We start from the raw sequence: 12,734 nt of genomic DNA on the forward strand, positions 1-12,734 counted from the left end.
GGGGGGCAGGGAGTGATTTTAGCTGCTTTAGCTTTACAGGTGACATATGTTTGACCTGTAATACCACCACTGAAAATGGGTTTTGCTTTCTCTTATTTCGGATGAAACATGAATACATGAAAGATTTTATTGATTTAATAAAATAAATAGAACTTTTTTTGCTTAATGGTTACCTTTAACGACTTGTGAAAAGGGCTCAGGCTTTTAAAAAGCTTTCTTTGTCATTACTGTTGTTTTACATGAGGGTTTATTTTCATTTTGTGTGCTTAGGTGTTATGTGCGTCTACCTTTTCAGTGAGATGAGGCTTTTCCCCTCTCTGGGATTAAATCAAGGGGGTATGGTAACTTGACCCATATCACAGGCATCACTGTCCTGTCCATGTTTGAGCTTATTCAGTAACTCTAGTGCATGTATGTTGCTGCGCAGGGTTGAAATTAAGGGAGTATATAAGCATTTGCAGAATTGGAGATTTCCACCTGACTAAGGTGTTCAGCACCGCAGCTTCTGAAAGATTCAGTGAGAGGTGAAATACATACATCTAGTAAGTCAAAAATCGAGGTTTATGGATTGGTGCCAAAGTCATTGAGAGATGAACTAGGACCAGATTTTTAAAGGATTCCTCTTCCCTTTTCAAATACACCTGCAGTATTTACGAGCACCCTTTGCCCTGCTTAGATATTTGACGTAACCCATGTAAAAGAGCCATCAGCACGTGTGCAGTCAGACCTGACCCTTGTGGTTTTGAGAGCAGGTAAAAGGGCAGTTGGAATTATAGTCTGCATGTTCTCTGTTGGTCTGGTAATGTCTCTTTTATTACAAATCTTGTAATTCATTGTATTTGTTTAAAAAGTGTGATTCATATTTACTTGAGGAATACGATTCATTCCTTAACACTTCCGAAGTATTTTACACTAAATCTCTCTTTAGTCTTTGAAACAGATGAGGCAGGATTGAAGACAACTATAAGCACAGCACTGAAAAGAAGGACAGGCTTTTAAAGAAATGCGCTTTTTTCCCTTTCAAATGTCTGCATCTTCTGGGTGTGTCAAGATTACATTTTTTCTTCACACAAAAAAAGTGTTTTTAAAAGGAAAGCTGAGATGCATGTGTGATCATTTGATTCAAGGAACTCAGTATTAAGAAGGATATCAAATGTCACAGAGCTCACAAGAAAATAAAGACAATTGGCAGCACTGAAGAAAGAAAATTATTAAAAGATTATGTGGTACTGAGTACAAGTTCACAGGAGTTTGGAATATAGTGTTCTGTGTAAATCAAACAATCCTGTGGTAACATAAAATAGGAATACCAAAGAGGAAACATAAGCTGTGGCCCTACTGACGCCTGCTTTTATCAGACAGATTCCTGTTTATCTCCAATACCTTGTGTGCATGCAGTGGATTCTAAATGCATGGAATTCACTGCACAGTACAATCTGCCTACAAAACACTGTGTGTATGGCTGACTGTATGCTTGTGCTAAAGTCATTTCAGGATTGCAACCATATAATAGACAAAGCTGGGTGAAACTTCATCCTTAAAGGCAATTGGGTGTAGGTGAATGAGCCAATCTTGAGCTTGTTTAGTCACAAGCATCACCTGTTGTGTTTAGCTAGCCCTTTTCCCATGTTTCCTACTTGGAGTCTGGAAGCAAAGCAAGAAACCTTGTCAGACCCTGTTCTTGTGAGAATGCCTTTGCTAGGAAAAGAAGGTGTGGAAAAGCATCCAAATGTGTAGAAATTTATCTAAACTAAACTACAAATTTTGGCATTCCTGCTCATTAATCAGTTCTGTTAAAAATATCAAAACTCTTCTTCATTTTTCTCTTCAGTAGCAAGTAGATTATTAACACAAGAGTAAGCTTTGTCCTTTCTGTATTTCTCACCCTTGGTTAACATTTAACTTGCAGAAACTTAATCTTCTATATTCTGAGATCTGACTGAGGCTGTATATGGAAGATAGTGTATGAGGGAAAAGGAAACAATGGTGCTATATGGATAGAGTAACTCATCTATATTGCAATGTACATGTTTCTAACACAGAAACCTTATGACTTAAAAAACCCCAAACTGCCTTATTCAGGATAAAATTACACTATCCCCCAAGCTGTTCCCCTAGTTGTAAGACCAAAAATAATAAATGCAGCAACTGCTTTACTGGAATTTCCTATTTAAAATACTGTGGTATATTCACATACATAAATACAGCTTCTCGGCTGCAAAGTATTTAGTGTTTTGAGTTAACTGTAGTGATACCTTCAGGATTCTTTAAATCATTGCTGAAGTGAGGATTTAATAAAAATATATTTGTAGAGCTTTTAGCCCAAATCAGTCATTCTCTTATCACTGCCTTCATATTTTTTTAGTTTGTTGTGCAAACTATTAAGTTTTCAAGATAACAGAGGCTTTGAAAGAATCACTGATGAAAACAGGACGTCTTATTTGTGGTACAAGGTCGTATCTTTACTTAACTACTCAGTCAAACTGCTGCTGGTTCTGTTGCCTAAGTAAATTTTTCAGGGTTGGGCCAATTGCTTAAGAGTTGCTTTTTTAGAAGGGCTATTTATGACTATTGATCAGTGGGCTTTTTTAATCCTCTGAAACATTTTTTTAAAGGTATTTATAGTGTTAATCTAATTGATTTTTTTTACAGCATTTGAAGAGGGGGGGGAGTTGCTTTAAGTTCTTTTCCTCTTTCTTATATAAATTCTCAAGAGCTGTATAATGCTGTAAATGATTGACATTAAATTGACCATTATAAAGGAACCAAGAAAATAAAACTTGTATTTAGACCAATTTTTTGTCTTTGCTTTTCAATTTTGGGAAACACATTCTTTCTCCAAAACAATACAGGTTAGTGTGCAGTAAAATTACAACTTTTTTGGCCAAATTATAATTCTAAACATACAGTATGATATTCCTTTTGTGTATTCAATTTTAAAACAAATCTTGTTCAGTGGAAAAAAAAAAGTATTAATTATCTGCACAAAATTTAAAACTAAATTTGACCAAATTGCAACAATAAAAGTAGATAATAGATCTCAATTTTACATGTGAGAGCTTGTGATATTTTTTCTAGTTTTGATTTTACCATTAAAGCAGAAATAGCAGATTCATTCCTTCAGACTAAAATCTTGCAGAAACAACAGTCAAGTAAAAGATTGCAGAGAATAAGAGAAGTGACAGAAACTGGAGAGAGGTGTTCAAGAAAGTATTCTCAGATGGTGTTCACTTACTTCTGGTATTTTCCATTGTAGGTTTTTTCTAGATATTTTTCCATTACTGAATACATCAAAACAGTCATTGCTTAAGAATGAAACTAATCCAATAAAAGTTATAAACTTGGCTGCTTTCCTTTTGGACTAAGGTGATCATTCAGATGAAGTCAGTAGGAAAACTGGAATTGTTCAAGTGGGAAAGGAGATACCAGCTTAATTCTTTACGTTTCCAAATACTGAAAATATACTATATATGTCTTAGATAAGTTTCTAAAACATTTTTAAATTGTTTGTTTTTCTTTCTAGAAATAAAAATAGCCCACCACCTCACCCAGTCCTGTCTTCCATATCAGTTCTTTTTTGCTATCATCTAGGAACTGCTGTAAAAGGCTCATTTCTAATCACAATACTGAGAATACCAAGGATTGTTCTCTTGTACCTTTACAATATCCTAAAACAAAAGGTAGGTACATACTTCTGTAACACTATAAAAATAGTAGTTAAAAGGTGAGGAGATTCATGAAAACAAAAGTGAAGAATATACTCGCTTAAAAATGGATGATGTGATGTGGATTTTATATTTTATCCCATTTTCTTCATTAAGAAAGCTTATCCTCTCAGATATTCCTCTATTTCTCTCAACTCAGATACTTTTAAAAGCAGAAAACACCAACATTAAAAACCACCTTTATTTAGTGTTTATATATAAAGCTTTTTATGAAAGATAAAGGCAAAATTTGGCAGAATGCTCTATTTAAAATTTTAAAAAAGCAAAGGTAACTAAGAATATTCTTGTTGCATATAAAATATCATATAGAAAAGATTTCATCTGCCTTGTAATATGAGTTTATAGAAAGAATGTATGAAATAAGAACTATTCCAGAGATTTGTCTGGGACCCAAACCACATCTTTTAAGATGTATAAAAAATATAGGTGGGCTGTTTCATTTGTTGCTTGCCTTCTTTCTGTCTTTCATGCATCTCCGCATCTCTTACCTCCTGCTGGAATCATACCATTGCAGTTAGTTCTGGCACTTTGGCAAGGAGAGAGGGCTGTCATGACTGCACAGCTCTGATTTTAGAGAAAGGTTTAGGCAAAGTTTTTAAATGTAGGTCTTTTCCTCTGGACTTTACCTTGGCCTTGAAGCATGTTACGTGTAGTTATGACACAGTATTTACACTGACCATCCCTGGTACCTATGGGGCATGAGTGTGGGGTATAGTTTGTGAATGCTTAATAAAATCCCCTTGTAATAAATACATGAAAGATGTGTAAGTGTCTGGGTTTATGTCACTTTCATATGAAAGCCTTGGTTATAAAACTTGGTAAGTTGGGTCAGCTAAGAACTTTTTTTAAAAGATGATAGGTGGGATGAGTTGTGCTAGGCAGAAGATAGAGTATTTTCTGCCTCTAGAGGAAGCAGAATTAGTGGACTTGTTGGGTATGTGGTTTTGTAATCTGAATAGCTGTAGAAGATTTAACTAGGAAAGAAAGGTTATTTGTGTCTATAGCAGTGTGCTGCAAGCTCATTTTGGTCTAATTGCCAATCATTCAGCAGAGGATGTGACATGACCCATACCTGTAGCTGCTGCTAAAGAGGCTTTAAAGTGCTCAGGTGAGCTCGTGTCCCCAGTCCGCAGAAGGATCCCCCCCCACAGTAACCTTGCTCCTTCCCATGGGTGAAGGGACAGGCTATGGCCCCTTTCCATTGAGGCTCTTTCCATACAGGGCCATAGTAGTGGTACTAAAAGATGGAGGAGTGATGCTGCGTTCTTGTAGAGCTCACCCAGACTTTACCACCCTTGCAAAAAATGCTGTTTTCTGTGAGTAGGAGGAAAAGTCAGGGCTCTGCAAGCTTGCAGGTAAATTCACACGTTTTCTACACAGCAGTCTTCAAGCAGAATCAAAGAGAAGATTGCAGTTGAAGTCCCTTGCTCTAGGTTTTTAATAAACAGTACTTACTGAGATTGATACAATTTTAGTAAAATCATCTCTTCGGCAATACACGACAAGATGAAAGTATTTCTCTGCTGTCAGGAGTTTGCATGTATAGTCACCATTTTAAAGGAATTATTTCTGGAATATTTTCAAGATCTTTGGAAAAAAGTTGGGAGGTTTGTGGTTTCTGCACGAACAATGGTAGTTGTGGGGACCTGAGGTTTTCACATAGTGACTGGAAGATCTCTGCTTTCCAAAACAAAACAAAAACATTGTGACCTCTGGAAAAAGGAGGTTAAAAAGACTCAAGTATCACTGAACTGAATTTCCTTTTGCTGAGAAAAACAGCCAGTTAAATTTGGAAGGCTACCATGGCTACCAAGATGTCTTTTTCTTGGTAAAATCTTTATATGATGAACAGTTATGAGCTCATGATGTGATGGGGGAAGGGGGGCCATGGAACAAACATTGAGCTTTTCTGCTCTGTTTTCAGTATGAAATGAATATAGATCAGTGGTCTATGAATGGTCTGTTCTAATACATGCTTTTTCTTCTCATCCTGAAAAATGAATGTATGCTGTGAGTCAATACACACACATGTGCATATAAGTCCTTCTGCCCAGTCTTTTATTTTTGTTCATTAGGGTACCAGTCATTTCAGAACTGTGAAGGTTTTTTTGATAAACAAAAGTTAAAAATCTGTCAGTGCACTCCCTGATCACTGCAAAGTACTGTAAGGGTTACTGACTTGCCTGCCTGTTTTGTTCTCCAAGCAGCTGTTAGCTCACAAAACTGCTTGCAGCACTTACTTTCTTTTCCCAGAGAAGAATCTTCCATCCACAGGAAGAAAAAAAGTGTGCTCAGCTCATCAGTCGTTAATACTGAAGGTCCTGAATTAAAAACAGTTCCTATAATCCTAAAGGAAATATCTGATGCCTAAGAGAATGCTTTATTAGAAGAATCAGTCACCTGTAAAACAAGTTTTTCTAAAATGGCAGTTTTGTTTGAGTCTTTGTCTAGTAACCAAACATTTCATTTTATTGCAGGAGAGTGCATGTGCAAAGTGCCTGTTCAAGTGCTGTTTCTGCTGGTTTTGGTGCCAGGAAAGTTGCTTAAGATACTTTAACCAGGTACACTCTATCATTTGTCCGTCTATCAACCATTTGCATACGTAGTCTAGAAACCACGTGTGTGTGCTAGCTCCATTTAGCACGACTAAAGCAACATCCAGAGCATGCCAGCCAAAGCTTTCTGCTGGCCACCTGAACTAAACAAACAAAGTCTTCAGATGTAGATGGAATTTCTTGCAAAGAAACAGGGAATTGACAAACATACAAGGTGCAAGATTTTAGAAAACTTATTAATACAGCTTGAGATAGTACTTTCAGAGGGCCACTTGCTATTTCTGTAGGTAAGAAGACTTAACATTTTGTTGAGTTGTGCTAGACAGACTACTGAAATACCAAGGGTCCAAGTGGAAGGAAGCAATGAAGAAGTAAGAAACCCACCTGGAGATGTGTCATTAAACTAGATACAGTATTTTCCACCTGAAAGTCCTGAATAAAGAAACTTGACCTCCTGGCTGATTTCCATTATCAATATATCTGGGAATATGATCCATGACGAAAAAGCCAGATGATAAATATTCTCTTTCTTTGAAAGACATCTTTGTTTTGTTAGCAGTTTGTTTTCAAAAGTGTTTTTATTGGAAATGGATGATTCTGACATACAGCAGTTTTTCAGATACTTGACTCCTACTTTTTCCTTCCTGATCCTTTTCTCCAAATGTTTTCCAGTTCTATATACATCATTGTAAATAGCTAATTTTTCTCTTTGTCAGTCCCCTTTTGTTATTTCTGGTGACTGTGGTATTCTTAATGTGAAAGCAGATCAGATGTTCATGCTGATTCCTGACTCTGACTGTTGTGTTCTTTGTTCTCCTTGCTGAGGGTAGCAGTGAAGTAAACAAGACAATTCTGATAACCGGTCTGACTTCTCCTCTAAAGTAGGTGCATAAATTAAGCTTAATCTTGGACAAATACTAAGAGAAAGTTTTTCACTTAGTTCAGCCTAGATTAAATACTTCTGCAGTGAAATCTCTGGTTCTAAACAATGAATTTTCCAGACTTACATTTTTTAGGTAGATCTTATTGTCACTGACTTGATGAGGAATCTCAGAGTTTGTTTTGACTCCAGGCTTTCCATTTCTAGTCACCCTTTCCCCTTGGCTTCCTGTCTTTCAAAGAGATAGCCAGCATCCTAGTGTTTACTTTCTCCAGCTGTTGTATCCTATGTGTTTGTTAAAAGAAGAATTAATTACTGTAATGTTCTTCCTTTTGTTTCAGCTCTTGCTCCCTTAAAAGATTTCCTGTTTCCTAATCTATTGTAGGCAGATTTCTGTTTTTATACAGGTTGTGATTTTTAACCTAATGATCATAATACGGTGTTTGCTGTTACATAATTGTTTGTTTGAACATCTTTCTGGCAAAGATCATGGTGTTACATGTGCTCCAAATGTAAGGCAATTTGGGCGAGGATTAGAGGAGAAGAAAAGAAAGAACATGCTGTAAGATTTTAATAGAAAATTTATCTGTATGAAGGGGATATGTTGGTCTCAGATTATTGCATTTCATAGAATAATTAATTTATCTGAATAGTTTTTCCTTTTATTCCTATAAAGAATGTATTCAAGCCTATTTCTTAAAAAAAATATTTTGACTAAGATTGAAAATCTTCATCTTCAATTTTGTAAAACTGTGGCTAAATGTAAAAAAGAAAATTAAAAAAGGGGAAAAAAAAGACAAGTCTTCAGTTTTAAGCAGTTTAACATATGGCTTGATTAACAGAAGTACTGAACTCTTTAAGAGCTCTTACTGAGATCAGTGAAAGCTGCTGGGTACAGCCTTGAAATTTTACATAGGTATTGAACATGGACTTGAGAGCAGGATTGGGAGGGGTTAAAGAATTGCTTGTACCTATGTTTCTAACATTTTAAAGTATTTTTTAGTTCAGATTTTGATTTTTATGTGAATTGAAATTACTGAAATGTGGGACAGCTGATTGTAAAAGTTGTTCCAAAGCTCATTGTGTGCATTAACATTCCTTACTAGATTTTTGCCTTTTATTCTAGTATTACTTTCACTATAGTAGTAAGCATATAATTACCTGAAACTCTAAAAAAAAAAGCCTTCCCCATCACTTCTGCACTATTTTCTTCAACCTGTTGTTATAATGCTTAGATGATTTACATTCTTTCTGCTGCTTCATTCACAAGTTTAATCAGGGTTAAACAGAGCCCCTTGTTTTCCCTCTGGGAGACTTGCAGATGAGAAACAGGTGCTGGAGGACAGAGCATGAGCTTCTTTCTTCCCATGCAGCGTCAACCAGGTGCTGTTTTGTTATCAAAGAGTACTTTTTGGGCTGAGGTGCCATCTTTCAGGTGGGATTTAACACTTCCTTTGATAGTTGCATGAATCCTTGAAGTGACTCATTCTCAGCAGGCTCAGCTAAGTTTTGTTCAGCTCTCCTGGAACTTAACTGAAACTGGGCCAAGAAGGTACCCAGTCATCTTCCCATCATGACAGAGTGCTGCTCTAGATGCTGACAGTTGTTATATTTCCAGTGGCAATTGTTGGAGGAGGAGTAATGTAAACCCAGTATCCTGTGCAGATTGCAATGTGGATAATTACATTCTGCCTTCCTAAATTTCTCTTGGATTTGCAACTGGATCCTGTGCTAAACTGTGGTGTAGTGTTGCTATGTGCTGTTAAACAGTTCACTCCTTAAGCTGTTCCATTTTAGTCATGGGCAAAGTGATTCATGTGTGTGTATAATCCATTAGTAACAATTGTAAAGCACTCTGGGTTCTATCTGGATGAAAAGTGCTTTGTGAATATAAAGTCATTATCCTTACTTGACAGTTCTGTTTGCCAACACTTGTCAGAATTACCACAGATTTTTCATCTTCTGGCTCTGATAGTTTCAGTATGTTCCAGATAAACATATCCAATCACTTCAAGTAAAATCTGGGAGACTGAAATTTCTCTTCCGTGAAAAGACTATACTGTTTTTTTAATGTGGTTTGGGAGCTACAAGGTCTGTCTGTCTCCTGCTTTCTTAAATTGTAGTGGCAGTCTTAACTTTTGATGCATCAAAGCATTTGCTTTTTTTTTCTTTATAATTTTGTTGCAGTGACTTTTTTTTTTAAACAATGTATGTATTTCAGGATAGTTTCACTTTTCTGTGTCTGCTTTGGGTTCATCTGCAGCCAGTTGGCAAGCAACTGCTCCAAAGTGCAGCACATGGATTTCTGAAAGAGTTGCTGAGCAGTATGTGTTTTCTCTGTTTTCAACAGCGCAGTTACTTGCAGCATAGCCTTTTGGGCCCTGTGGTAGCCATCACTGAAGTTGGCGGCTTGTTAGCCTGCATTTGCTGGTACTGAGACCCTCCACTGATACTGAAAGCCAGTAACTATCTAGTGTAAAGAAACAGAAGCAAGTCTGTCTAATGGCCATATATCCATGGTAGTTGGTTCTCTCTTAAACTTTGGATGGAAGCCTATCAGGAGGTTCCAGTTAAATGACTCGTGGAGAAGTGACCTAGATAAAATGAAAATTCATGCATGCTAATGTAAGTACAGTTCTCTGCACTGCCAAATACATTGTGCCTCACCCCATCAAGTACTTCTTTTTCCTCCCAAAACCAATATTTTATTTTAATGTTACTGGCAAAATTGCTTCTAGATATTAAACTAAATTTTCAATCATCTTGAAAAGACAGACAGTTGGCTAAAATGTCAGTTTTCAGTGAAATTGTATTTTACATATGTTTGTTTTCCATTTAGAGGCTTTATGTGTGTGATAACAGGAAATAAAATTCCTTAAGTCTTTAGTTGCTCTCTAGGATGAACCTTGAAGGGGATAGAGATGAACAAGGCTGACTAATTCTTGCTTTGATACCTTTCACCTCTCCCCTATCCCATTAAAGAAAAAAAGAGAAAGAAAATAAAAGGCAATGAAGCAAGTGATCAATAATTCAGTGATTTTAAGCAGAGCAATTTATGAACAACTCTCTGGAAATGTTCAGTTTGATTTCATTTCAGAAATCCCAAATGAGAACATTGTCACACTAACTGCAGAAATCACTGTAAGCAACTCCAGTAATGATGTAATCATGACGCAGTGGGCATGATCCTCATGGTCCAACCCCTGTGGTTGAAGTGGAGTCCCAGGTGTAGCAGTGTGATGCTGCAGGAAAGGACACCCAGCTGCCCTCCAAGGAGAAAGTTGTGTTCGTCCTACCCACTGGATGACAGCCATGGAGGGAGTAGATGACACACAGAGTAGGAAGTAAGGAAAGTTGAAGGACAAGTTTTTTTCCAGTAAGTCCAGACTGCAAATATAAGGTGGAATGGAAATGAAGGAAAGTGGGATTCTTGGGAAAATTTGGGAGGCTATTGAAGGGTTTCTTACAGATGGTGATTAGTCTAAGAATAAGAAAATAACCATTTCTTTATTAGTGATGTGCTTATTGGTTGGATGGGGGAGGAGAATATTCTCCATGTGTTTGTCAGCCACAGGACAATAGCCTTTAGTTAACAAGGCTGCAGAAATGGCAGATTCAGTCCTGGAAGGTAGGAGATGGAATACTTGCACCAGAAAGAGGGGGATAAATACCATTGTACGTGTTGCTGGTTAGTGTTCAGGCTTATCTCATGGGGGGGACTGAAATATTCCGCTGTGTCTACTTTGACAAATAAAGGGTAAGAACAAACCTATTAGCCATTTATGAGTATATCAAGAAGAGAAACAACAGGGAGGGATAAGAGCCAAGACAAGATCAGCAGAAGAATGAGTAGATGTAAACTGTTCATGAGTAAATGTTGTCTAGAAGTTGGAAGAAGGTTCCTAAGGATTGGAGGGACAACTGTCTGGAATAGCTCCAAATGTAAGGGCTGGCAGAGGGGAAAGCCCTAAGTAGTTTAAAGAGGGAGCTTTCCACTTTAGAGAAGAAATTGTATAATGTGCTAGTCAGAAATAGCCAGGGACTGGAGTGGCTGAAAGTCCCTTCCAGTCTTACATGTCCTCATCTCTTCAGTGGGGCCCCATAGGCCCATGTTGCTCTAATTTCCCACCACTACCTGAGAGACATGATACAGCTTTCTCACCAAGTCACTAACAGCTGTACAGCAGCCACAGAAATGTCATTGCCTCTTGCTACCACTGGATTTTGTTTTCTGAGGGGATTCCCCTGGCAGCTGTGACACTTGCAAGCTAAGACACTTAAAAGTCCAGCCTGAGCTGCACAGTGTTGCACTGGGTGTAGGTAACCAGGGCAGCCCCCATGAGAGTTGGCAGCAACAAGATCAGATCAGGCTGAAAATACCAGCAGAGCAGAAAAAGCTGAAGTGGGATGTGAGACCAGCATGTCTCCTGTTTCTTTTTAAAGATGATTCTGTTGCTATGGCAATCCTCTCTTCCCCAAGCTCATTTTATTAAAGCAAGTCCTAGAATGGAGGACTGAATTCAGCTGTTACACAAAGTAGCAATTATTCTCAACAATTGGGGAACTTATGGCCTGGATCTGAGCCACAGTGCCTTTCTCATGAAACTAGCAGGTCAATTTTTCCAGGACCCTTGACATTCTGTGTTGTGAGGCACAGAAGGATGTATTCTTTAAATAGCTTTTTTTTTGCATACTGTGGTATTTGGAAATATGTAAACATTCACATTCCTTATTTATTCATCCTGACACTGAGAAACTAGTGTCTAGTTCCCAGGCTCCAAGCCAGAGGAGGCTTGTGTTCTTCACAAAGGTGGTGGTACAGTACCAGCTTGCTGGTGCAAGGATAAAGACTGTTCCTGACCCACTATCTCCCACGCTTTCTGATCATTGGTGTGCTATCAATGACATTATTACTTGCTTGTCACTGTAGCAGAGACTACCATTGTAAAACATTAAGAAAGGATAAAAAACATAATAGCTGTATTGGGCCTGACTGAGTCTCTGTCTAGCTCAGTATCCCATCTCCAACAGTGGCTGTGAGTGAAGGCTAAGGTAGAACAAGTCCCTGTGCTGTTTCCAAATTTGTTTTCAGCCTAAGGACTTCTTGAGCTGAGTATGTTTTCTGTGTGCTTAATAACTCAGTGGATTCCTTTTCTCTGAACTTTCCCAGTCTCCCTTGAGCTCATGTGAACTCGTAGCAGCTAAACCATCCTTTGTCCAGCAGTTCACAGTTTATAGACTTACAGTGAGAAGAAATACCATCTTTTTTCAAGTTTGTCTCCTACCACTTCATGTGGTCCTCCCCCTGCCTAGCCTTTGTTCTGGAAGAAACAGTGAGCCGTCTAACCCTACCTACCCTCTCTGCATTTCTCATGATTTTGTAGCCCTCTTACTGCATCCTCCTTCAGTCATCTCTTTTCCAGACAGAAGAGCCTGGTGTATTCAGTTGTTCCCCAGACAGAAGACATTCCATACCTTTTGGATCATTCCTGCTGCCCTTCTCTCAAACATTTTAGAGTCCGCTAAAGCTTTTGTGCATGGGAAAAGAGAATATATTCTGTAGAAAAACACACA

The 12,734-nt window shown here is 37.8% G+C and overlaps 1 protein-coding gene across 5 annotated transcripts in view; it reads left to right on the forward strand.

Moving 5' to 3' along the window:
- The window catches only part of SLC44A3 (solute carrier family 44 member 3), a 43,711-nt gene that overhangs the window by 23,648 nt on the left and 7,329 nt on the right, over positions 1-12,734 (forward strand). For 3 of the 5 annotated variants that reach the window (XM_074876553.1, XM_074876552.1, XM_074876555.1), the window contains 2 exons: positions 3,524-3,680; positions 6,203-6,286. In XM_074876553.1, coding sequence (XP_074732654.1) covers positions 3,524-3,680; positions 6,203-6,286 — 241 coding nt within the window. Of the gene's footprint in view, positions 1-3,523; positions 3,681-6,202; positions 6,287-9,510; positions 9,786-10,257; positions 10,809-12,734 lie in introns of those variants that run through there. The other 2 variants (XR_012629871.1, XR_012629870.1) reach the window with 2 other exon arrangements.

This window comes from Strix uralensis, chromosome 8 (genome assembly GCF_047716275.1).
Source record: "Strix uralensis isolate ZFMK-TIS-50842 chromosome 8, bStrUra1, whole genome shotgun sequence".
NCBI classification, from domain to species: domain Eukaryota; kingdom Metazoa; phylum Chordata; class Aves; order Strigiformes; family Strigidae; genus Strix; species Strix uralensis.